The 25,677-nt window shown below is 38.4% G+C and overlaps 1 protein-coding gene across 8 annotated transcripts in view; it reads left to right on the top strand.

Annotated features, from left to right (window-relative positions):
- Positions 1 to 25,677, top strand: part of LOC127635135 (nuclear receptor corepressor 1-like) — a 119,103-nt gene that overhangs the window by 31,829 nt on the left and 61,597 nt on the right. For all 8 annotated transcript variants that reach the window (XM_052114945.1, XM_052114981.1, XM_052114970.1 and 5 more), the window contains exons 6-16: positions 416 to 529; positions 2,349 to 2,405; positions 2,505 to 2,557; positions 7,423 to 7,489; positions 10,597 to 10,769; positions 11,938 to 12,028; positions 13,220 to 13,398; positions 13,486 to 13,540; positions 13,792 to 13,893; positions 22,666 to 22,787; positions 25,069 to 25,259. In XM_052114945.1, the coding sequence (XP_051970905.1) occupies positions 416 to 529; positions 2,349 to 2,405; positions 2,505 to 2,557; positions 7,423 to 7,489; positions 10,597 to 10,769; positions 11,938 to 12,028; positions 13,220 to 13,398; positions 13,486 to 13,540; positions 13,792 to 13,893; positions 22,666 to 22,787; positions 25,069 to 25,259 (1,204 nt within the window). The remainder of the gene's footprint in view (positions 1 to 415; positions 530 to 2,348; positions 2,406 to 2,504; positions 2,558 to 7,422; positions 7,490 to 10,596; positions 10,770 to 11,937; positions 12,029 to 13,219; positions 13,399 to 13,485; positions 13,541 to 13,791; positions 13,894 to 22,665; positions 22,788 to 25,068; positions 25,260 to 25,677) is intronic.

The following is a 25,677-nucleotide window of genomic DNA, read 5'->3' as shown; positions in this document are numbered from 1 at the left end:
AATCATCCCCCATTTATCAGCATTTTAAATATGCAGTATGGTTTTAGAGGGTAGAAGTCACAGGAGAGATTATGTTGATGATGAGTGATATTACACCTCTCCACTTCCCTTTAGTAATTATTAAAATCAAGTATTTATCTTGTCCCACACCATTTGAGCTATGAACATAAGTCATTACTCAGATCATGCAGCTTGTTTAGGAGAGTTGTGCTATTAGTGTTCTTAGTACTAAGACTTGAGCACAGTTGAAATAAAAATCCTATAGAGCTGAATTGAAGGAGGGACATATCTAGGGACCAGAATATCAAAGATTTTGAAGTGTAAGTTTTCTTAATGAATAGTTTTTGTTCATATTTTGTGTGTACATGATTGTTTAGGCTTCAAGTTTAAGATGCGTTGTCATGTTGTCTCTTAGCAACAACTGGAGGAGGAAGCAGCAAAGCCCATAAAGCCAGAAAAGCCAGTGACTCCGCCCCCTGTTGAACACAAACATCGCAGCATCGTCCAGATCATTTATGACGAGAACCGGGTACACACATTTATACATGTACACAAAAAGCATTCTTTCTACAAAATATGCAGTTTGTACAGCCTTTAAAGGTCTAGTCATTTTATTTATAAACGCATTTAAAAATGACAGAAGTTGATCCAAAGTGATGTTCAACCAATCAAATTTTTTTAATGATAATGACAAAGAAAACTATAGAAAATATAAAACATTAAAACAATGTGTAAATCCAAAAAACACTAACAGACCAAATACAGACTAATTTCAAACTGTATCAAAAGCCAAAGAATAAAGATAAGATTTAAGGGAAGATTTAAAAATGGCTGGGGAGGGAGTGGAGACTGTTCAAGGGTTTAGGTGTGATGACTAATAGCACGATCACCATTCGACATTCTAAAGGGAGCAGACTAAGGTAGTTGATTACATGATCGGACTCTGAGCATTCTGGGTGGAGAAGGTCACTAATGTGTTGAGTTGCAAGACCAAAAAGTGCCTTATAAACATAATGAAGAGTAATAAAATCTATACTAAACCTAAAGGTAACCAGTAAAAAGGCCAGTGCAGGGGAAATATTATCCCTCTTTTTACGATCCCATTATCGTGAAATGTAAATGTCAATGTGTGCAGTGCTTGTGTATCTATCAATGGCCGTGCTTCACGTGAGACTGAAAGCAGGCTCGAGCGGGAAATGAGTTGCAGCCAGTCAAATTTGCGTGCACTGGTTTAGCACCAGAATCGCTAAAGGAATTATGCAGATCAGGTAACAGCGAAAATGCACCAACAAACTCGTTGCTGCTTCTTTGCCATTCTGATTTTGCTGGCCGATTGTAAGGGCTCTATAGCGGAGAATGCAGCAGTCTACCGGGACAGTGTCACAGTGATTCAGACACCTGAATCATTTCTTTAGCATGCAGAGCTTTGCTTGACTACACCGCACATCTGTACTTCTCCATCATTTGATGTATTTTTACTGATATGATCAATAGAAAAGTCAAGAAAATGAAAGGACCTTGTTATTCAGGTGTGTCATCTGTTTTCAGATGTTCACAAAAGGCAACACCGATTAGAAAAATGTAATCTGCAAACTGTGCCGTGCTATGATAATCACTTGAGGTAAAACAAAAAAATCTGTTTTACCACCTCAAAATGAAGCACATGAGGAATATTATGAATGCCAAAAGAGGTGCTCCACATTAATTCTGTCTTTCTTTTTAGCAAGAAGTTTTATTTTTGTTGTGGATGTTTTACTAAAATTATGTAATATTTTCTTTGTTACTTTGCTTTGAAAAGAGTCCCTTAAGGAAAGTTTATAATAATATTGGTAAACAACATATCAGACCAAAATGTGGCTTAATGTGAAATTGAGTATTATGGTAAGGTTGATTAAAAGCCAACTTTGACTGTTTGTCAAGTTCTAAATTAGGAGAAAATTAAATAAGAGGAAGTAGTTCATTCAAAAATAGGCATTATAATGTGGTTATTTATTATGTGAACTGATTTTTATTGGTTTTCCAGGAAATAAATTACTATATTGTGATATACTCTATATCGTTATCATGATATAAAGTTACTTGTATCATGATATAAGATTTTGGTCATATCGCCCACCCCTAGTGTATATTATGCATTACAAGTTGTGTGCAAATCGCATGCATGTTGTGTGCTTAAATTATTCAAAATATTATTCTTATATCAGCTGCTGAGACACATACAACCTCCCACATGTGCTACAGTCAACAACTCATTACAGTTTGTTCATTTAGTTTAGTGTGTCAGCAGTCTATCTGTCTAACCATAAAGACATACATCTCTCTCTTTTGCCAACTTTGTTGTGTCGCAGAAAAAGGCAGAAGAAGCCCATAAAATACTGGAAGGGTTGGGGCCTAAAGTGGAACTGGTGAGTGTTGTAGAAATTGCTTTCTGATGCAATAGATTTGCGTGTGTGGTGGGGTGTTTGTGTAACTAGCAAACCTGCAACTTGTCTGTCTCTCCGCAGCCTCTGTATAACCAGCCCTCTGATACTAAAGTCTACCATGACAACATTAAGACGTAAGTATGTTGTGTGTGTGTGTGTGTGTGTGTGTGTGTGTGTGTGTGTGTGTGTGTGTGTGTGTGTGTGTGTGTGTGTGTTCAATAGGATCGATCAGATGTGTGGTCTAGAGAACTATCACTATTTGATGCTGTGGGCCTGGGTCGACTTGTCATAATCATGTGATTTACATTTATATTTGTGTATCAATGTTTTTGTATCTTAAAGTGTAATGGCCAAATATATTTGGAATTATGTGAATGTGGAAATAAACAGCGCTTCACCTTCCCAATGCATGTTATATGCAAGCCACACAGCAGATATCTTGAGATTGTCCGAGTTTGTTTGGAGTGTTCACATGATTCTTGTGAACCACTCTGAAACTCCTGAAACAAACCAAATGTCATAAATAGGCTGACAAATGTAACAGAGTGAGACACCATTTACTTTTTTTTATTTGCACCGTTCAGTGATTCGGCTACACTCTTCAGTGGCTGTCAGACAGCTGATGTTGCATGGCGTGTGGCGAGACATTTACATGTGGTAAACATTAACTCACCAATCTGGATTAGTCTAGGCAAACTAGTCATGAACATTATTCGTGCAAGCCCTAGTGTGGGCACAGTAATGGCACTTTTACACTGCACGTTACGGTTCGACTCTCCTCAACTCTACTCGCTTTACATTTCTGAGCTTGCATTTCCATTGCCATTTACATGGGTGGGATTATAGGCTGATCATCATAGTTGCGCCACCTCTACTGCCTTGACATCATCTTAAACACAACACAAACTGACCAAAACATTAACACGACCGCTAGCTGTTAGCTACTAGCTGATTGTGCTGCATAAAGCAGTTGTTGCATGGTGATTTTACACAAGTGTAACAGTTAAATTGGTCTGGTTGTTTTAGAAGCAAGCTTCCAGTAGCTGGCCAACAAAATAAAGTGAAGATTTCAAGCAGAGTATAGAGTTAACATAACAAAACATACCATCCTCCATCGTGGATCAACGGCAGTCCAGGGCACTCTCCCTCCCATTGCGCGCCGGATTAGATAGCGTCCATTTGGTCGAACCACTTCCACTTTTCCTTAATACTTCTGTAGACACTTAAGTTTTTTTTATTTTACTTTTCCCTACACTGTTGGTAGGTCCGGTGGTAGCCGTGTGCGGCGAACAGCTGATATACATTTCCTGACTTTATCGTTTTGTTCGTCACTAACGATTGGACCATCTGCACCTCATTTATTGACCAAGGCGTGGTTTTGCGCACAGCCATTTATTTTTTCACAATTCAAAAGTCGCGTGAGCAAATGATACTGTTATCGCTGTTGCTAACTTTAAAACTAGCGGGTTGATTTTGCATTTCGGAAATCCAGTGACGCTGGTAGTGACGATTCTCCCTGACTAATCAGTGATCTGCAGGATTTTTATGTCCCATTTAGTATCGGCTCGGCTCGCTTGGAACCTCGACCGAGGTGGTACTAAAATCAGGTACCAGGTACTATCCACAGTGGAAAACCCCAAAATAGCGAGCAGAGTCGAGTTGTACCGTGCAGTGGAAAAGCCCCTTAATGGTCTCCCTTGATTTCTATGCAGTAATGGTAGACAAAAGCAAGAGCCTTTCAGTGTGTGTGCGTGTGTGTGTGTGGGACACATTTATAGCTTAATACCCTTGTAGTTACCAGTTTGTAACCTACATTTTTTTTTTCTTTTTTTAGGTTACAAACTGGTAACTACTAGGGTATTATGCTATAAATGTGGTTTTATGAGGACATTTCTAGTGTCTCCATAATTTAAATATCTTAAAAAACATATTAAGCGATGTTTTATTGAAAATGTAAAAATGCAGAAAGTTTATTGTGAGAGTTAGGTGTTGTTAGTGGAGTGGTGGTGGTGTAGTGGGCTAAAGCACATAATTGTTAATCAGAAGGTTGCTGGTTCGATCCCCACAGCCACCACCATTGTGTCCTTGAGCAAGGCACTTAACTCCAGGTTGCTCTGGGGGGATTGTCCCTGTAATAAGTGCACTGTAAGTCGCTTTGGATAAAAGCGTCTGCCAAATGCATAAATGTAAATGTAATGTAAATGTTGTTAGGTTTAGGGGATAGAATCTATAGTTTGTACTAGAGATGCACCGATTGCAATTTTCTTGGCCGATTTTGATTTCCGATTTTTTGCAGGTGTGACCTGCCGATACCGATTTTTCCGATTTTCTTTCTAAGAACTAATATTGACCACATATACAAACAAAATCTACCTTTCTTCAATGCTAAATTTTATTTTCATAATAAAATAAATTATTAAACATTACAATGTCCCCCAAACTGCACTAAGTTACAGGATCTTCTCTTACTTAAACAACTCTCAAAATAAAGTGCTCTGTGACTAGAAAGCGGTAGAAAAAATAATTAACTGCAAATGAGTTGCTTTATATAACAGATATCATTTTCCACAATTTTTATAAATGGACCTTTTTCTCTTTATTACTCGTCTAACAAAACAATTCCAAAGATCTGAAAAACTGAAGTGTCCAATACTCTCAACTTACGTTAGATGTACAAATATCAGTTGTAAAACTGAGCAGTGCTTCGGGAACGGCTTGTAACCATATCTGTCAACACTCCCGTTTTTCCCGGGAGTCTCCCGTTTTGTTATTTCTCCCAAAAAAAACTCCCGTAATTTGTAGGGCCCAAACCACGTTATATGAATAATCAAATCAATATATTATTCCAAGGTGGTCCAGTTGCCAGATCTTGAATGAAACGCATCCTACTCACACAATCGACACATCATACACATTACAAATCATTTATGACCACAATCTGGCAACCTACAACCCATTTGCGCTGTTGATATCTGCACAGGCAGTAGACGCGGGATGTTAAATCAAGCATCACTGGTAGAGGGGAGGAGAAGACTGAGCTGGTGCTCCGGTGAAAAAAACAAAATGTACGTGTACATTTAACAACAGCTGGATGGAAGAATTGAATTTCATATCCCGAAGCCATATCGACAATGCCCACGCCTTTTGCAATGTGTGTCGCACTGATTTTAATATCGGACACGGTGGGAAAAATTATGTGAAATCACAACGGCACAATTTGTATGTATTTAGACTGCCTCTGCCATCCAGCACCCCCTTCCCTCTCCCGGATTTGTGTACCCAAATGTTGACAGATAACAGGCTGCGTGTGTGACATGACACGAGATTAAACAACTCGGGCAACGCGACGTCGGAAGGTACCTCCTACTCTGTATCGAGGAAGTGTATCAGATTTCTGATCCCTCTGTCCTCAACTATGGAGAACGGCTGGTCATCCAGGGCCATGAATTCCATAATTGTCCTCGTAATTGCTTTGGTCTTTTCGCTGCTCATACCAAGGAATGATAGAAGACGCTGCTGACTTGTGGCTGGCTCTGAGCTCTGGCTAGCTTTAGCCGCTTTCACGTTTTAGCTTCTTTTTTAAAATGGGCATTTTCAGCTGGGTGATGGTGTTATAAATGTCTAATTAGGTTTGTTGATCCGAAAGTTATTGTGGTGGTTCCCCCGCGGTTTACTTTGGCCTTAGAATTATTACACATTTCAAACTTTATGAATTCTTCACACACACAGTGAAGATCTTCCACGCCAATGACATGTTTACATGTTATTGCCTGCGCCGCTGGCAACAAAGCGGACCGGCTTGGAATCGGTAAGACGTGAGGCTGGCCGGCCGGTTACCGGTCAGGGCCGAGCATGCGGAAAATCGGCTAATTCCGGTCCCTGGCCGGTCGATCGGTGCATCTCTAGTTTGTACAGTATAAAAATCATTGTCTATGGAAAGTCCTCATAATGATAGGTAGATGCGTGTATGTGTCTGTCTTAAAATGTTTTCTCAGAAGCAGAAAGTGTGTATTTGTGATAATCACTGACAGAAGCCTGTCTGAGTAGGTTGGTTAAAGTGAAACCGTAGTGTGTATAGACGGGTCAAGGTCAGTTTGTCTGGATATGGTGTGCTGTTGACTCAGCCAGTCAGACACATGATAGAGGAGGGATGTGTGAGTGTTTATATGTGCATGATGAGCAAAGCCCTCAACCCTCGATGGGCACATTGAAAAAGAATCAACATTAGCTAGTACATTTTAGTTTTTACTCGCCAGACTTTTGACGACACGTAAGTGTATGCATCTGAAAAAGATATTAAGCAAACTGTTTAATATATACTGTATATAGTATTCAAATATATGACTTCATGCAGTATAGTATGTGAGATTGTACATTTTATTTTCGAATGTAACTTTTGATAATTTTAATCACATTTCAGCGTGTGTATTTCACATTCTATTAATTATGATAGTATAATGATGAAATAACGGGTATATTTATGCGAGTGATTTTCTGGCAATGTAGAGGGTTGGTCCTCCATTGTCATGAATCAGCCACGGTGACCGCCAAAAAATAGTAGTTTTACAAAAGAATTAACCTGATATAATGCATGTTGTGTAAAGCTTACTACTATATTTCCTCAAAACACATGTTTGAACAGCAGTGGTTTGGTCTGAGGGGGGAATTTCAGACGTGTGATTGTGCTGTCTGCTTGTGCCGACAAAGTGGGACAATGACGCTAAACTGAGTTACTTTAGATGTTATAATATGTTCTCAACTAGAATGAAGACTCTTAAATTAGACAGTGATTCTCCATGCTTGTTTGTTTTGGGGCAGGCTATATACATTAGGTATGTATATATATTCAAAGCAGCACTAGACACCAACACCTTCTAATAATTTGGTTGGAAAGGTGAGAAATCTTGAATCTGTCGAGAAATGTTGTTCACATTTCTATGCACAGTGTTAGCTGCTTTTATGTGGGGCAATGTAAACATACTGTTTTTTATCGCTGCAGGAATCAAATGATGAGGAAGAAACTGATTCTGTTTTTCAAGAGGAGGAATCATGCACGCAAACAGAGGGTGAGTGTCTGTCTCTCTCTTACACTGTCAGTGAATACATGTATTTCAGAAAGTGTTCCATCTTTAGGAGTGGAGACTGAAGCTGCCAAGAATCTGGAATATGTGTTTAAATAAATTGATAAAAGGCATAAACCCACATCAGTTTCACTTAATACAAAAGCCTCATCTCAATAATCCTCAAGATGTTGCTGCAGATGGACACCTTGGTGTGGAGCTCTCCAATTCTTTTGTTGTTTTTGTTTAAGAGGCGGTGGTACATGCTTTTACATCAATGAAAGTTGGTGTACGGATGTAACAACGTTAAAGAAGGTGTGCTGTCCTAATTTGAATGCGCTCTTTATCAACAGTAAGCCTTTCTACTCGCTGCGGGAGTTTTCCTCACTTATTCTGGTGAGTGTGTACATGTGCGGCTGTAACAGCTGCCTGATCAGATCAAAGACATGAAGCAACAATACCCGGACTCACTTATTATTATTCTCTGCAATTTTAACATTGCCAACCTCACCTGTGAACTACCAAAATACAGACAGCACATTACATGCCCCACCAGAGACAGAAATATACTGGATCACTGCTACACAACATTAAAGGATACATATCGCTCTGTCCCAAGAGCAGCTGTGGGACTCTCTGATCACTGTCTGGTTCATCTTTTTCCAACCTACAGGCAGAAACTAAAATCAGCTTAACCTGTATTAATGAATGTAAAAAGGTGACCAATGAAGCAGAGATGGAACTTCAAGCCTGCTTTTACTGCACTGATTGGAGTGTTTTTGAAGCTGCAGACACCAATCTGGATGAGCTCACAGATACTGTAACCTTTGCTGTTTTGTTTGTGCATTGGAAGCTTCTGTCACCAAGGAAGATTCCTTGTTTGTTTAAGCATACTTGGCAATAAAGCGCATTCTGATTCTGATACACTAACCACTTTTCCGCCATCGGAATACATCCTGATTTTGCAGCACCACAATGAAAAAAGAAACCGCAGCTGTGCTAACAAGCCTGGAGTTTTACAGAACGGCGCAATGGCAACTGTTAGGCCTGATGGTGGAAAGCAGATTTACAAACGCGTACTGCTTTTTTGTGTACGTTCTGCACTTTGTGTCTACACATTGTGTTTAGTATAACATGCAGAGACGTTAATTATGGGATAATGGCCTGGATGAAAATAAGAAATGAAAAAAACACTTAAAAAAAAACAAGGGTGTCACATGTTGATCTCAATCCCTTATTGATCTGATCCCCTTGATTTGCTTGTTGCAATTTACTTTTGTTAACCTTTTGCTTGTAATCTAGATGATAGATTCTGGTTCAATGGGAATAGCCTGACTGAATTGATATTCTTAAAGCTAGAGTTTTTTCATGTATCTGTAGGTTTCTCAAGCCTTTAAAATCTTGGAAATATCTAAAACTGAAGATGATGCCAGATAATTGCTCCAAGTTTAGTGACGTCTCTAAAATCATCATTGATTATGAAAATTTGCATCTTCTGCTGTCTTTATTTTCTGCCTCTGTCTTTGTCTTCCTCTGTTTTTGTGGTTCAGGACAGTACAATGGTAATGTTTTCTTTTAAAGCCACTTCTAAACACACTATTGAAGCCACACAGATTGCATTATTTTTTATATATATTGTTTTTGTTCTCTATGTACTGCAGTTCAGACACTTAATTTAATTGTCTCTCTGGGCTATGTCTTGATTGCAGTGACTCTTGTTGGACATCTTTGTTCTCTTCCAATCCCTCACCCTGTCCTCAGGTTTCTGTGTCTTCCTCTCTTTTTCTGTCTGTCATGCAGCTCTAGTTTTCATGTTCATATAACATTCTGCAGGCCAACAACACTACTTGGAATAATATTATGAGACATGTTCAAGTCAATGCAGTTAAATTTACAGGATAATTTTCCTCCGTGGGACCCGCAAGCTTCTCAGCCAAAGTACAGATCTAGAGTCAGTGTATATATTCTTATTTTTCAGGACATGAAAGTAAAGGCCAAAGTGTACATCTGACTGTATGCACATACAATGGCATTTGATGCATGCACGCTACGACTGCTTTAAGACACTGGACTATTCCTCTTAAGGAGTTTAGACCCTTAAAGATGTCTTTATAGTCCTTCAGACTTACTCACACACGTGTTTTTGATGTGCACATCCACTGTTGACGTTTTTACTTTTGTCTCCTGTTCTAGTGCACCTTCGTGACAGTAACGGCTCAAATGCGAGTGTTGCCACCTTTTGGACACGCTAATTAGTGCAAATAATTCCAAATGCATGTTCAAAAGACACGCGGATCTAAAAAATATGCAGAAAATATTCGCTCTTTACGTTCAAAGACGCGCGGTTCGAAAAATTGGGCTGCACTCGTTCAGTGCTCGAGCACTCTGCTGATGACGAGAATTTTGTCACATGCAAAGTCTTTCTAGCAAGTCAGTCCACTGTCGGCCATCTCTGGAATGCTCTTGGAAGACTAGTTCCAGTCAGACAAGTGTTGCTCCTATCTACTTGAATGGAGAAAGACCTGACTAAAATCTGACTATGCTGGTATCATAAATTGTGAATTTTGACCTCATATTATGCTTAAAAAAAATTATTTGAAGAATTTTCCCGGCTAATGCGCATGCACGTTCTACAAGTTGTTTGACAGGTGATGTATCTAAAAGGTGACTGGCTCTTTTAACTGTAAGGCGGGACTTCCTTTCTACATCCGTTGACCGTTAGGCGCTCAGAGCTCTTGGTTGAGCATTCGAATTTCTCCCATTCATTTTAATAGAAGTGGCCCATCTCTGCTTTGGTCTTTGGTCATGTGTCCAATCTGTCTGAAGTATACTTTGGGCATAAGGCTATTGACCACCAGAGAACAGCTTTTTAACAGAATCTTAATGGTAAAAATAGGCTTTGAAGAAGTAGTGCAAATAAATATAATTAATTGTTTGGAAATGTGTTCTTTATGAATAAAAATACATCTCCAAACATCTTGTTTGTGTTTTTGTTGGTGTTGATGAGCTATACTAACCAGCAGAACATAAAAATGGCTCTAAATTTGGGATCATGTAGGTTATTCTAAAATTAATTCTTTGATCTTCAATGTGTTTAATTTTTTTCTTCTCAGGAGCAGAAGATTTGCCAACGGTATGACGAGCTGATGACGGAGTGGGAGAAAAAAGTTGAGCGGATGGAGAACAACCCTCGCCGTAAAGCTAAAGAAAGCCGCACACGCGAATACTATGAGAGACAGTTCCCCGAGATCCGCAAGCAGCGTGAACAACAAGAACGCTTCCAGAGGTTAGCTGGGCCTGCTACTTTCCCTTATGACCCATTAAATGCTCTGTCAAACACACATTTATTTGTATTGCTGTTGCCTGACGCTGTTGTGATGTAACATCTTGTGTAAACACTCAAGCATTCTTTCCTGACTCAGCAGTTGGCCAATCAGTATTGAGGTTCCTGTGTGTACTGGGTTTAGGGGTCAGGCTATGATAGTTCCTAGTACAGAGGTCGCAGGGCTTCCCTGAATTACAGGGAACTCTCTCTGGAACACCAGTGAAGTGGAACCGAGGAAAATTAACATGCCATTGACCTTGATTCACCAACAGCAGACACAGTTTATTTTTTCTGATAAAATTACCAAAGTTACCACTTTGTGGAAAAAATATATTGTAATATTATATTGTAGACTGCAGTATATGTTGTTCTGATTCTGAATATTGTCATTATTAGATCAGCAATTATAGACCTCTGTCAGGGTTAATGCCATTTTTAAGTTTTTCGTGATTGAAAATGAGGATGTAATTAATAGATATGCATAGTCCAAAGTCATGTCTAATAATCAAAACTGATGTGATCTGAACTGAGTGATCGACACCCTAACTTAATTTATATGATATTATATAACCAATATATTTAATGTTATAGACTGTTGAATGGACTGCACTTCTATCCCTCACCACTTTATCAATTTCAGATTTTAATTTGTCTACCCTGAACAAGGTCTATTGGTTTTGACTTATTTACTAAAACAACACCCATTTCAGATGTTCTGGTTAGTGCGAACCATGTGTCCTTTTTTCCTACATAATTCTTTTCTTTCTTTTTTTTTCGTAGTTGGAAAGGACCTGGGATACTGTGCTGTAGTTCCGTTCATTCAGATCAAACCCTCAAACTTCAGTTAGCGATGTTTGCCTTTCTTGATTGTTTAGACAAGCCAGCATATGTAGCTATTGTTACTGGAACAGTCTCTAAACCGAAGAACTTTGGAGTTCACGAATAGACCCAGAGGAATCTGGCCAGTAGCTGTAACCGCTGCTTCAAAGGCTTTTTGTGGGAGAAGAAACAGGGTGGGACTCTGGTCTGGTAGCTCACTTGGGAAGGTGGCATTATATTGATCGGAGACAACAAAGCCAGGAACAGAGTAACTATTTATCTAATCATGCTTCATCTTTCCCTTATTTAGGGTGGGCCAAAGGGGCACAGGTCTGTCTGCCACCATTGCAAGGAGTGAACATGAGATATCTGAGATAATTGATGGCCTCTCGGAGCAGGAGGTAAACCCTAATTGAATTCTGATGTCTCAAGAACCCTTGATTAAATTGTTTTGTACTGAATTTTAGAGCTTAACTGTAAGTATAACACTTAAACATTACATCCCATCCATATCCCACACATCAGAGTTTATTATTTTCTGTGAGCCATTGAGTTATTAGTTATGTACATGGGAGTAATATCAGAATATTGTAGCTAGATTTTTGATTTAAAAATTAAGATTGATCCACTTACAGCTTGTACTGGCCAAACACCAGAAGTGGTGGTGGTGGTGTAGCGGTCTAAAGCACATAACTGGTAAACTGATAATCAGAAGGTCGCTGGTTCGATCCCCACAGCCACCACCATTGTGTCCTTGAGCAAGACACTTAACTCCAGGTTGCTCTGGGGGGATTGTCCCTGTAATAAGTGCACTGTAAGTCGCTTTGGATAAAAGTGTCTGCCAAATGCATAAATGTAAATGTAAAAACCGACCACTGAAAATACAGTCTGAGTGATGAGTAATGCCACCAATCACGGTTTGTTTGTAAACTACAAATTAGCAGAAATATGTGTAAACTGCTGACTATTTTTAAGAGACGTAACTCAGAAAACAAAGCAGTTCTTATTTCATATATTGTTTTGTTTAAAAACAAATCCATGTATTCAATCAATAAATAAGCCATACATTTATTTCGCCAAATTTTAGTCACAGCAAAATTGAGTTGCAAATGCAAGCGATTTCCTCTCATTGTAGTCAAGGGTTGCGAGTTGAGTAAAAGATGGATCTTGGGATTTAATGATCAAAATCAAGTTTGCCTTAATGAAGATTGCGACGCATCGGAAAATCTTTATTTTTACCCACCCTATAATATACGGTTATATACTGAGGGATATAGAGTTGTTTATAATATATAGAGTTTGTGTGCCTCAAGCTAAATTTTATTAAAAGATTTAATGCCTCTAACGCAAGTATCATTTAAACAAACATTTTGCTTTCCGCCTTTAAGCCAGCAGACTAAAACAAACCTGTACAACCCAACTCTGGGAAGTTGAGTTTCAGCTGGGAATCTGATTAGAACTTGTGACTTTTCAAAAGTCTAGATTTGTGTGCAGTATGTCCCAAGTTCGAGCTGTCGGAGACTGAGACTAGAATAATGTAAACAAGTGTCACAGAACCATCATGGACCTCAGTATCTTTGTGTCTTTATCAGAACAATGAAAAGCAAATGAGGCAGATGTCCGTCATTCCTCCCATGATGTATGACTCCGAGCAGCGGAGAGTGAAGTTTATCAATATGAATGGCCTGATGGATGACCCCATGAAGGTCTTCAAGTCCCGCCAGTTCATGAACGTCTGGACTGAACATGAGAAGGAGATCTTTAAGGAAAAGTGAGTAGCTGTCACTCCTGTCGGTGTGTATGGTGAGTGTGTGTATCTCGTGTTTCAATATCAATCTTTCTCTATTCTGGGATATAGGTTTGTGCAGCACCCAAAGAACTTCGGGTTGATCGCTTCATTTCTAGAGAGAAAGGTGTGTTTTTCTGTTTTCTCATTCATTTGAGTATGGTAGACTGCATTCACAACCAGATCTTCCCTTGATGTTCACCAAAGCATGATTGAAATGAACCGATGTAACAGCGTTACTGACTAAGATCACATCTACCTACCCAGATACAAAGTTTTTTCATTGCGCTGATGGTATTTTCTTTTCAAATCAAATCCATGTTGGACAGCTGTATTTATATTCTCTCTCCATTTCTCTCTTTCTCTGTCTCTCTGCAGTGTGTGTCTGATTGTGTGCTGTATTATTATTTGACAAAGAAGAGTCAGAACTATAAAACTCTTGTCCGACGAAACTTTGGCAGTCGGCGACGAAGGAATCAGGTATTAAAAAATGAAAAGTGTGTTTGTTGTTTCCCCTCCACCTTTGCCCTTTTAGAACTACTATCAGGGTTCACATAGTCATGGAAAACTTCACAAAATATCAGTGAATTTTAAAATTTTAATTTTAATGCCTTGACATGTCATGGCTGGTTAAAGTATACAGTACATTAAATTTGGTATGGAAAAGTAATTTATAGGTCTATAGAGAATATAAATTTTTCTTCTTATAGTCAGCTCTGACATGTTTCATTGGATAGAAATTGCTCTTTTAAAAAATAATGGAAATTCATTGGTCAAAAGTAGGGCTGCAACTAACGATTATTTTTATAATCGACTAGTCTAATGATTATTAGAATGATTATTTGACTATTCAGGTGATTATTGCAATGATTAATCATTAGCTCTTAACTGACTATTCATCTTGTCCCTCAATTTAAAAGGTTGTATTAAACATGCTTACTAACAATAAAGAGGAAAAAAAATAATCTTTTAAAAATACCTCTAAATGACATTCACTGAATTAATGGGGAAAAACTACTTGGATTTTTATTGTTTAATCAATTAAATATTTCGCTGCAAAAACTCCTCTTGTTATCAATTGTTTTTGTATTGTTTTCCATTTAACATTATCTACAAATCCTTAAAACAAGATACATTTACTTGAAGCAGCATATAAGATATTTAGACTTGCTTTAAGAGAATGTATCTTAAGGAGTTTTAGATATTAATATTTGAAACAATCCAAAAAACACACACAAATATTCTCGCACTGTTTTTCACGTGACTCATATAAGCGGCTCTCACAGCACAGACAAATGCCAGTTTCAGAGTTTGTGCTCATTTATACTGCCCGCTTATTATTTGAACTTTAATAAAGGATTTTTTAAATACAGTATATAACAAGCACAGTGTTTCCTTTTTAGATGCTCTGACAGGCAAGTTTTGCTCAAGCGGAACACCGGGTACGGCTCCGCTATATTCACGACGACACTGCTTCTATATTTACTTATTTAGCATTTTTGTATTATAATAAGCTGTGATCTACATCACCTTAATCTGTTTGGAAAGTTTGGAGTGCATCTGGCTGTGAGCTGTTCTTTCTTCCTCTACTCAGTCAAGTGCGAGCTGAAGTGTTGCTCTCCCATGTCATCATTAGCGTTTCAAAAGATTGTGTTAAAAGTTGTGTTAAATGAAATTGGCCAACTATTCAACAACACAAATTTTTGTAGACAATTTTTTATTATCGATGTTGTTGATAATGTTGACTAATTGTTTCAGCCCTAGTCAAAAGGTTTGGGAATTTGGAAATAGTTCATTGGATTCTATGTAAAATGTTTTGTGTGAGGCTTGATGAGCCTGATAAGGGGCCGGTGTGTAGAATCGCGACCCGGCCCCGTCCTCTGCCCGGTCTCATTCCTCCATCTTTCTCTCTGAATCTGGGAGGGGACAGGGGGAGGGAAACAATAATGATTCAAATAGGGGGTACTCCCTGTAACAGTGTAGTACCCCCTACAAAAAAAACACTGTCAAATTTTAGAGTCTCATAAACAAAATGATCCTGTCTCCAAAGTCTATTTTTAAAAATGCGTTGTAGTTTTATTCATAATAGCCAGGAAGTGCAGTCAAATTTTGTGCCGTCTTGAAAGGCGGAGCCTTAATTTTTACTCTGTATACCGGCAGCGATTTTCAGAGAAAAAAAGCTTCCAGGAACCGAATTTTTTGTTAGATCATCTTCAAATTTGAAACGTAACTTATTTAGATGTGTGGCTTTGAGAACATTGTATTTCTGGGTTGTCTTGGCACTTTTATTGTTTTTTTAGATTATAAAAACATGTTCAGCGCAAAATATTTCCAATACTATGAACTTCAGCTTCTCTAACTTTAAAAAGTAACAATATATATTTATTCTGAAACTTGTGAAATAAAGCCCAAAGTGTCTTCTTTCAAAAGATACTACAACTGTGTCCGTACTCCAAAGGGTTCAGAAAATACAACCATTTAAGTTCAGGTATGTCATTTTCATGGTATGTGCTCAAAAAGGGGGTGCGTATCAACAGGTTAACCCCGCCGCGTAAGGGTCTCCCCTGGCAGCGGCCCTGACCGTTCCGGGCAGTCGGCTAGCAGCCCATTCTCCCCTTGCGGTCGGCGGCCGTTCCTCCGCTTCCAGACGGACGGGCACCTCCGTCCCCTGGGGGTCGCTGCTCTGTTGGGGTCGAAGGTTGTGGCGAGAACTCCACTACGCCATATCCCTTCTCCTTCCTGGATTTCGGCACCAGTGTAAAGGGACTAATTGAAAGGAGGTGGCAAGAACCGGCTTGACAATATAATCTATATTTAATTAAGAACTTAAACCAAAAGACACTAACTCACACATATGATGGACAGCTGCCTGTAAACGCTCTGTCTCTGGTGCATCACTGTCTGCAGTCGGCCTTTATCCCTCTCAGACGCTTGATGAGCCTGATGAGGGGCCGGGTGTGCAGAATCACGACCCGGCCCTGCCCTCCGCACTGTCACAAGGATATTTCTAGTGTCCCCATAATTTAAATCGCTTAAACTTACTAAATTATGTTTTTTTGGAAAATGTAAAAATGCAGAAAGTTTTTTGTGAGGTTTAGGAGTAGGCTTAGGTGTAGGGGATAGAATCTATAGTTTGTACAGTATAAAAATCATTGTCTATGGAGAGTCCTCACCAAAGAGAGGGGGGGGGGGGGGTGTAAAAAAAATGACTTTGTGTTTGTATTTTGATGTATTTATTTTTTAGCGGATGTGTGTCTGAAATATGTTTAATGCAAGGTTGCATGTTTTCTTTTTAACAAGAGGGTGTGTTTTGGGTTGTGTGTTTTGTGGTCGTTTTTGGGTATGTATGCTGTTGAAGCTGTGTTTTAAGAACTCAGCACAAGTGTGTGTGTGTGCACGCACGCACAGGTTATCAGGCAAAAATGCATCTGTGCTTGAGAGCCTCTCGCTCTCTTTTGCTTGCTCTCTCTGATTTATGGAGGGCGGCACAGCTTTCCAGGAATATTTTTTTATCTGTTTGGCACAGCTGAGAGGCTCCATGCTTTCAGGGACCACAGAGAGAAAGAAAGGGAACAGAGTTTCAGACTTAAAAGATATTAGTTCAGTAGCTGCGGCTTCTCACTTTCATGTGTATACTTGCATGTTTCAGGAGGGTGAAATATTGCCATGACACCCAGACACGTCAACCAGACTTGTTATCCGATTGTGATATGGACATTCTTTGAAAGTCAACATGAAATAAAAATTGTCCCTATTTACTTTAATACAAGTTTCTGGGTATGATGTGCATTATACAATAGAAAAAAAAGGTTTGTCTTCATAATCTTTCATCAAAAAATGGTCTATTCTGAAATAATAATGGTCTACATTATGCTGTATCGTGTTGACTTTAAAACAACAGACATTATTGGGTATTATACCAGTGTTTTGGTTTTGCAAATTTGCCAAAGATTCATCACATAGTAATGCTGACTGAGAAGAACTGTGATCATGAAAAATAGACAGACAAAGAATTAGATGAATGCAAAAGATGCATAGCACTACAGATAATGCAATCTATCCCAATCCCATTCATGCTATGGGAATATAATCCTTTAGGAGGCAGTGTTCTTTCTCCCTGAGCACAGACAGTGTTTGCTCTATTTATAAGTGATATATCTTTGATATTGTCATACACACAAAGAGATGATCGGCTACATGCCCCTTCTAACTCGATTAGCCCTCTTTCACCCATGTGTGTAAGCAGCTTGTTTACAGAGTTGGCATTAATTACAGCTATATTTCAGGCTACCTAAACCATATAGACAGCACTGTATAAGAGTGTGTAACAGAGGACTTCTGTAAGCACTACTGCTGCACACATCACAAGCCAAGGCTGCAGGTCATTGAAAGCATGTGTTTTTGAGTCAGGAGTTGAGCTACAGTAATGAGGAGATGATCTGCTCTGCGCACACACGTTTCCTAACCCTGCAGGTTTGTGTCAGTTCAGCTCAGTTCATGTAGAGTTCTGAACACTGTTCCAAACAAACTTCTGCTTGTGCTTTCTGTACACTGAGTCCCCAGAGAATGTTAGAGAGAGAGAGTGAGAGTGTGAGTTAGAGAGGGAGGGAGAGAGAGAGAGAGAGAGCATGAGTACTAGCCAGAACACAATGCATAAGCGGAAAGAGAAATTTCTTCTTCCTTAAAATAAAAAAATAAAAAAACAGCAGCATGTGTTCTGTCGGTCCTGACTAATTCAGAGAAAGAGGGAGGGCCGGAGAATGTGTGCGAGACACCCCTCCTGAGCTCTGCACAGTGGTATGTGCCATTTCTACCGACACCAGTGAGAAAGTTGTAGAGCAGCTTGCTGTGCCAATCAAAATCCTGTCAGGGCCGGGTTAAGATCGGCCACTCTCCTCTCCCCCTCCACCCTGCAGGGATTACCTGGGCTGACCCTGACACCCAGATTAGTTAGTGCACATTTTTGTGTGTGCGCGTGAGATAGAGATACCACTGCTGCTTTAGCTGGCTCAAACAACTCAATGGCACGCTTTCTTGGAATATGTGCTAGCTGGGTCCCGGCAGCCCCGCCGCTGAGGATCTGATCCAGCGTATGCTGCTGTCAGGCAGCCCGGGACTCGCTCTCCTGCTCAGCCTGTTCCTGTCACTAACTCTGGCTTCTACTGCACAGCATTCTGGGATATATAATGGGATGAAGGGGACATTTTTGAGGAGCAGATAATCGTAAATGAAGGTACTGTAAATTTTAATGTGTGAATTGCGTGTGTGAGCAAAAATAAATTTTATTATCTGAAAAGATGGATCAGAGTGTAATTTGGGAGAAACAAAAGTAGAACAGGTTTGTAGGAAATGGATTAGGTTATACAGTTTAGAGGTCATTCCTGAAAATGTTGACCAATCAGAATTAGGTATTCCAGAGATTCATGTAATAAGGTTTGTTAATATTGTTAATGACAGTCATTATAAAGTGTGATATCAAACCAATGTAGTAGATAATATATAAACAATATATATTTTAAATAATTAGTGAATTAATGAATCCTATTATAGTGAAGGCATGGTTCATGAATCAGGGCTCAACAGTAAGGATTTTATCTGCTGGCCCTATAGAACTATAAGAACTATAGATTTTTACTTGCCCCGTCAACATTTTCACTAGCCACACTACAAAATATGCTAAATGTTATTTTTTTAGCAATATATTGTTATTAGTGCAAATTTTTTTTAATAAACAAAATTACTTTGTTATTAATTGACACGTATACAATGAATGTAAGATTGCGCTGGCCTGGCCCGCAAGTGACCGTTTTGTCAACTGGCCCAAAACACACTCGCACTAGCCCAAAGCCAGCGGTCTTGTTGTTGTTGTTTTGTTTGTTTTTTTCCTCCTGGGACAGTAGCTTCGATTTTTTTACTTAGCCAGCCAACATTTTCACAACCACAAAAATTGTACATTTTAATTTTTAGCAACAATATTTATATGTGGCAGAAAAAAATTGTTTTTGTATTTTTTCATTTAACATTGTTTTATTCATAAAATACATTTTCTACAAATTGCATTCTCATTTGCAAAAATTGTTGAAATTATACAACTATAATAAAATTTGATTTCTACATACTTTTGCAAGAGCTAATGGGAAATGGTGACATTGCACCATTATGATCTGTTTGTTTCCAAAATTTTCACAAGTTATTTTCACAATTTTAACAAAAGCCTCATCTGTGTCAGCCTGTTTACATTTCATGGTGACATTTAAATCAGAATTCTCTACTAAAATGTTCAATGCATCCTTGAAAAACAAACGTATGCAAGGCATAAAAACACATGATCAACACATGTAAGCAACATAGCACTGGCACAATTGAGCAAGTTGCACTTCCATGGCTTCAAACACTCCGACACTGGCTCTGGGCCAGCAGAAATGGAAGGGGTGACAGGCAAGGAAGTATAGCACAGAGAGCTGCTTGGAAAAATATTCCTGCTAGAAAACAATGTATTAATTTTATTTAGTTAATGTGAAAGGTCACAACATTTAGAGTGGGCACAATTCCATAACAAATATTCGGATTAATCAGACAATCAATAATTTACCCAGACCTGTCTATGTACTAGCATTTTGTTTCCAAGTTCTGTTTGTGTTTCTCAGCCTCTTCTACAGTTCTCACATTTGTCACAAAATTTCAAAATATTTTCTTGGAGGGAATTGAAATATGTAAAAATAGTATAATTTAAGTGTTGCGAAGTTTGTCTAAATTGGCTGTAATTATTTGTACTGCAGGCTGTGTTGATAGCTACAGAAATATCCACACCTTCTGAGACTTTACCTCTATATCAGAATGACCATAAAAAAACAGAATGAAACTTCTTCAAAGGTACCTTGTTAAGCTGTTCAGCCAAAGTGTCCAATAAAAGATAAAGATCTTAGAATATGCACAGTAGCTTAATTTTCAATTCTTGCTCCCTTTCTCTCTAATCATGATGCACTTTGTTTCAGAAACCCAATAATCGATATTGGTAGTCTATTTTCTTTCCCTTTGTGTAAGGGAATTTTAGGAAAATGTTGTCAGAAATGGTTGAAGCTTGCTTACATGGTCATCCAAAGAGGCAAAGATTGATTATATAATTGAAATTAAATCATTATTAACATAGTTGCAACATACTGTTTGTTATGGGAGTTATTATTGATCACCAAAGCATCAGATGCCTTTTTGAACTTGACACCGAATTGTTTCTTTGTAGTGCTATTGGAAGCATGGAAATGGGTTGAAGAGGTTTTGTGGTCTGCCGCTCTGTCCTGTGGCTCACGCACGTGATCTGCTTTGATGACACAAAAATCTTAGGGGAAATCAGTTGCATCAATTATTACATTTATTTTATCATTTCTGCTGCAGCCTGACATTTTATTGTTCTATCACTAAACATGTAGGGATTTGAGAAAAAAAAACATTGCAATTTTGCTTTACTGGGTTTCTGAGAGTTAAAGTAAATCAATGTGTTTGTGTAAACCTTTTTATTCCCAGAGTCATACTTGTAGTCATCACTTGGATGTGTAAAATCTTTCCTTTTATATTACAGCTTGAATCCACATAGTCAGATTCAATATCTAGAGGAGATGGACAGAACAAGCTTCGCTATAAAACCAACACATCTCTTCTAGCAACAGTTGAATTGTCACTGTTTTAATCAATAACATTTTATCCTGAATTGATCATTGGTTAGTGAAATAAAAGCTTTATTAGCTGTGAAAATTAAAGAAAAACCCTGAGCCTTAACACCGTTAATTTATAGGAATTCCTTGTAAAGCTTCTTTAAGTGGAATGAAATGTCACTGTAAACTTGAAGGTGGAGCTCTAAACACAGCAGAAATGCACATTTATTTTGATTCATGTGCAAGTTCATTGTAAATGGAAGAGAACATTGAAACAACCATATCACTCCTGTCCTTCAACTTACAGAATGAGCGATTGATCCTTCATCCACTCCATGGTTGCTATTTTGTTTCATGCATTGGTTTCCCTTCCTTTTTCCCTCCTATTTGTTCTCCACGTCTCTGTAGCAGAGGTTCTGACATTTTTTTGGTCCCATCTGGCAGCTGCACAACTTGTTTGTGTTGGCTGAGTTCGGCTTGTTCCAGTACTTTGCTTCTCTTTCGTGGAACAGACTGAGGAGGAGGAGGAGGGGGACTCCAATCCCTCTCTTTGCACCAACAACCATGATAAAGAAACGCAGGCCATTAGCACTCTGGTTCCCTCTCCAAACAGGAGGAGAAAAATACCTTCACCACTGACTGCAGCATTGCACTTAGTCTTATGTTAGTCTAAAGAAGACCTTATCTATTTAGGCTTCCATTTTCACTTAAGTATTGGTGACTGGAATTACCCATAGCTTGACTTAGGGCTGTACATTTAGAGTGATACGCTAAACTTTCTTCCGCTTGGATCTAATAGATTTACTTTGTTTACAATTGTGTTTATAATTAACTCACATTTGGAATGAGTGTTATCAGACATCGCCCAGTGCACACTGACAAATCCAAATACGTCACCTGATTTGCAAATGCAGATAACCCTAACAAGAACATCTTTTTTGAAAGACCATGAAGTCTGTTGAGTCTATCAAGTACAGACAAATTGGTAAACCTAATTTGATAACATTGCTCAATGTTAATATGTTTCTTTTGAGTATAAATTGGAGTGATACATCACCCCCAATGCTACATTAATCGCGTTAATATTTCTGCTGGCATCCTCTTGTGCCAATTGCAGCAGTTATTGGCACCTGCAGATTGGATATGTGTTTTAAATCAGATGGAAGGTGCAAAACTTCAGATTAGATCAGATGTTCTTATTGCTCATGTTTGTTTCTTCATTCTCCTTTACATTGGCCATTGTGCTTTCGTGTATATTTTACTCCTATATTCTGTCAATAGGATAAAAGCACTCTCCTAACACACTGTTTATTTACACTTACAATTTAGAAACATTGATTTTTTTTTTGTCCAGACTACTTTTGTTTTTGTAGTTCAGTCCCACACATTCTTGGCACAGATTAGCCCTTCATAATGAGAGAAAGGGACTGTACCGTGATTTTCTTGGTGGATGCTGCCCATATAGTGTTTGATGGTATACAATCATTTCTTGGCCTCATAGATGGATTGATTAAGTACAGCACATTTTATGGTTAAGTGCAGGTTATAGCCCTATGCTCTTAAAAATGCCAGCTGTCTAAATGCTTTTCTTGTCTTTTTAAAGCAGATAACACGACCCTCACAGGAAGACAAGACAGAAGACAAGAACGAAGAGGACAAATTGGAGAAGAAAGAAGACGAGGAAAAGAAGGAAGAGGAGGAGAAAGATGAAAAAGAGGACTCTAAGTTAGTCCTGTTTTTATTTATCATTTTCTCTTAGGTAGATAAGTGATTCCCTTAACTCGCTAAGTGATTCTCTTAAGTCAATGCTGTGTGTGTGTATGTAATACAGGGTTCAATTTTAATTGGCTGCTGGAATTCGGTATATCTGCTGTTTTTTCTCGAGGATCAACAAGCCCCTAAATGATCCTAACCAGTGCCCGGTTGCTTAAAGCCTATGCAAAAAGTAAACCTTAAGGTTGGGGAAACATCACCTTAAATGTATGTTAAGAGTTAAAGGGTTTCTAAAAAGATGGCTTAGTTTATAGAACCAATTGAAGAGTACAGTAGGTCAAGACGATTTATTTAGCAATAGAAAAACTATTGCAGGAGTACATATCTGACATCACATAATATGAGAAATTGCCAACAAGCTGGAGGGTGATCTAATAGTAACACACACACAGAAGTGTGTCTAGTATTTCCTCTCCCTGTATCTTAATAAATTGTATAAATGGATGCATTCATTTGCGATATTTCGTGAAATATGTATATAGGCTATATATCTTAGTCTTACTGATCACCACTAATACTCTTAATTTAGGATGGCAATCAGTTCTCTGCAGTTATTCAAGCATCTAAACATCTTGCACCACCATCCACCCCTTACCTGTCACAGTCATTAAAATTCAAAGGTGTCTTCCTCAGGAGGGTGCTTACCGGCCATAAAAGCAAAATCCTTGGTTAATATTTCTGCATGCAAAACTCTGGGCTTTTTTTTTTTTACTTGGGAAGGATTTGAAGTTTTTGAATATTAATTTTGAGGATTGGGCATCATATTAATGGTAATCCGCCTGTGTTTCCTCCAGAAATTAGTTAAAAAAAATCTTTATGCAATAATCACAAACAACTGTGTTTGGTGCAGCCTGAAATATGCTGAGAAAATTAACAGTTAAAACACGACAATCCTCCCCATTATATTTGCCGCTTCAGAAGAGGTCGGACAATAATGTACACAATAATAATTCTGAGAAAGTTTAATAGTCATCTAAATGATAATAAAAACAGTATAAAGTTGAAGTATTTTCCCAAATGTTGGTCAGGACATTACCAATCTTCTGAAAGTAGGTAGGTACATGTCCTATCCATGGTTACAGTAGAATTATATTACAGTAAAATCTGGCTCACTGTAGTAAATTCCTTAACTGTTTCTCTTAGCTAAGAGAAATGTTCATGGGATTATATGCAACGCCCTCATGTAATTTCTTTAGGTAAGAGAAAATCACACTTTTAGTGAAAAATTTATTTTATGCAACCAGGCACATGCCCTTTCTAAACACCCTCTGGCCACTGTTTTGCTCATACTGTAAATCAATGATCTCAAATCGACTCTGACTTATTGTCTTGCATCAGCTGGCAAAGAAAATGTTGCCTCCCATATCAGAAAGCGCCTTTTTAATTAAACAATCTGTGCTGAAGCAGTCGCTTTTATCATGAAACTGAAAGCTCACTACAGGAAAGTGACATAATGTCTCTCTATCTCCACTGTTACATCAGTACTTAAATCACAACTTCTACAACTACAGTATATTTGTATTTCCTTAAGGAAATACCAGTGTTTAAAAAACAATAGTGTTTAACTTTTAGTTAAGCTTAAGGGATTGGTTCTCTATAAAGGAAATGTACTTTGTTGTTGAGTTTTATTGTTACAGAGACTTAACTTTAACCTCATTTATCGTCTATGTGGTTTTACCCGGGGTCAGTTATGCCACTACCAGGAATTCAACAAAACATGGAATTCGTCTTGGGGAAAAAACTTGGCTTATAAAACTTTTTTTATGAATGAACAAAGGGGTATCAAAGTGGTTATGTGGTCTGGGTGTGCTTCTGTTATGAAAACTGTGAAGTAAGGCTGATATATCAAAGCATTTAGACCCTACTTATGAAGTTTTAGAAACCTTATCAATTACCATATCAGGTGAGATACTCAGTCTCAAACACTGTCTGTGTTTGTAACTCAAGGTTCTGCTTGCTCTAAACGTTTGGATCGATTTAAGATATAAGCTTGGAAAGGTAATTGTGATATCCAGGCCTGAAAAAATCATAGAGAGTCATACAATCTTGAACAATTCTGTAGTGAATATAAATATTTCTAGTCATGCTCAGCTCTAAAATATTTCATCAGCTAGAAATAGAGTAACTGGGAAAAGTCATGGAAATTCATTGGCCAAACGGTGAGCGAACCCTGTTTAATTTGATCGAGTTCAGCAAAAAAGAGAGTCTTTATTCCTCGTCTTTACATTCACAGGGACATCAGCAAAGACAAAGAAAAGTGTGAAGGAGAGGAGGAAGAAGGTAAGGAACAGAGCACCCTGCGTGGCCGAAAGACCGCCAACAGCCAGGGCCGTCGCAAGGGCCGCATCACCACCCGCTCCATGGCCAATAATGAGGCTGCATCTGGGTCAGCTGAGGAACCACCTCCACCCCCACCTGAACCGGGTAACACTCATACACGTGTACATTAATGATTTGTGAATTAATCACTCTTTTAAAATGCTTCTTTACAATGATTTGGTCAAGCAAGTTCATGAAGTGTTTATAAATCACTGTAAAGCCAAACTTTGTTTAGGGGTTAAATAGAGGAGGGGGTGACATGTATCTAAATAAAAAAAAACATAATGATGAACAGCAGCATTTAAAGTTGCATTCAGTTATTTTTTCCTCATTTGCATTTGTTTCACTACAACAATGAATTGTACAGTTATGCACAGGACCACCTGGGAACTATTGATTTAATTTTTTTTTTTTACCACTTTACTGAAAATCTGTTTTGACAAACTGAGACACTAAAATGAATCAGACTTCCTAATACTATGACACATACAAGCATGTATGAATTGAGTCCCAGTATTTATGG

The sequence above is a fragment of the Xyrauchen texanus genome, chromosome 4 (genome assembly GCF_025860055.1).
Source record: "Xyrauchen texanus isolate HMW12.3.18 chromosome 4, RBS_HiC_50CHRs, whole genome shotgun sequence".
NCBI lineage: Eukaryota > Metazoa > Chordata > Actinopteri > Cypriniformes > Catostomidae > Xyrauchen > Xyrauchen texanus.
The sequence above is the reverse complement of the archived record's forward strand: the minus strand, read 5'-3'. Positions and strand labels throughout refer to the sequence as shown.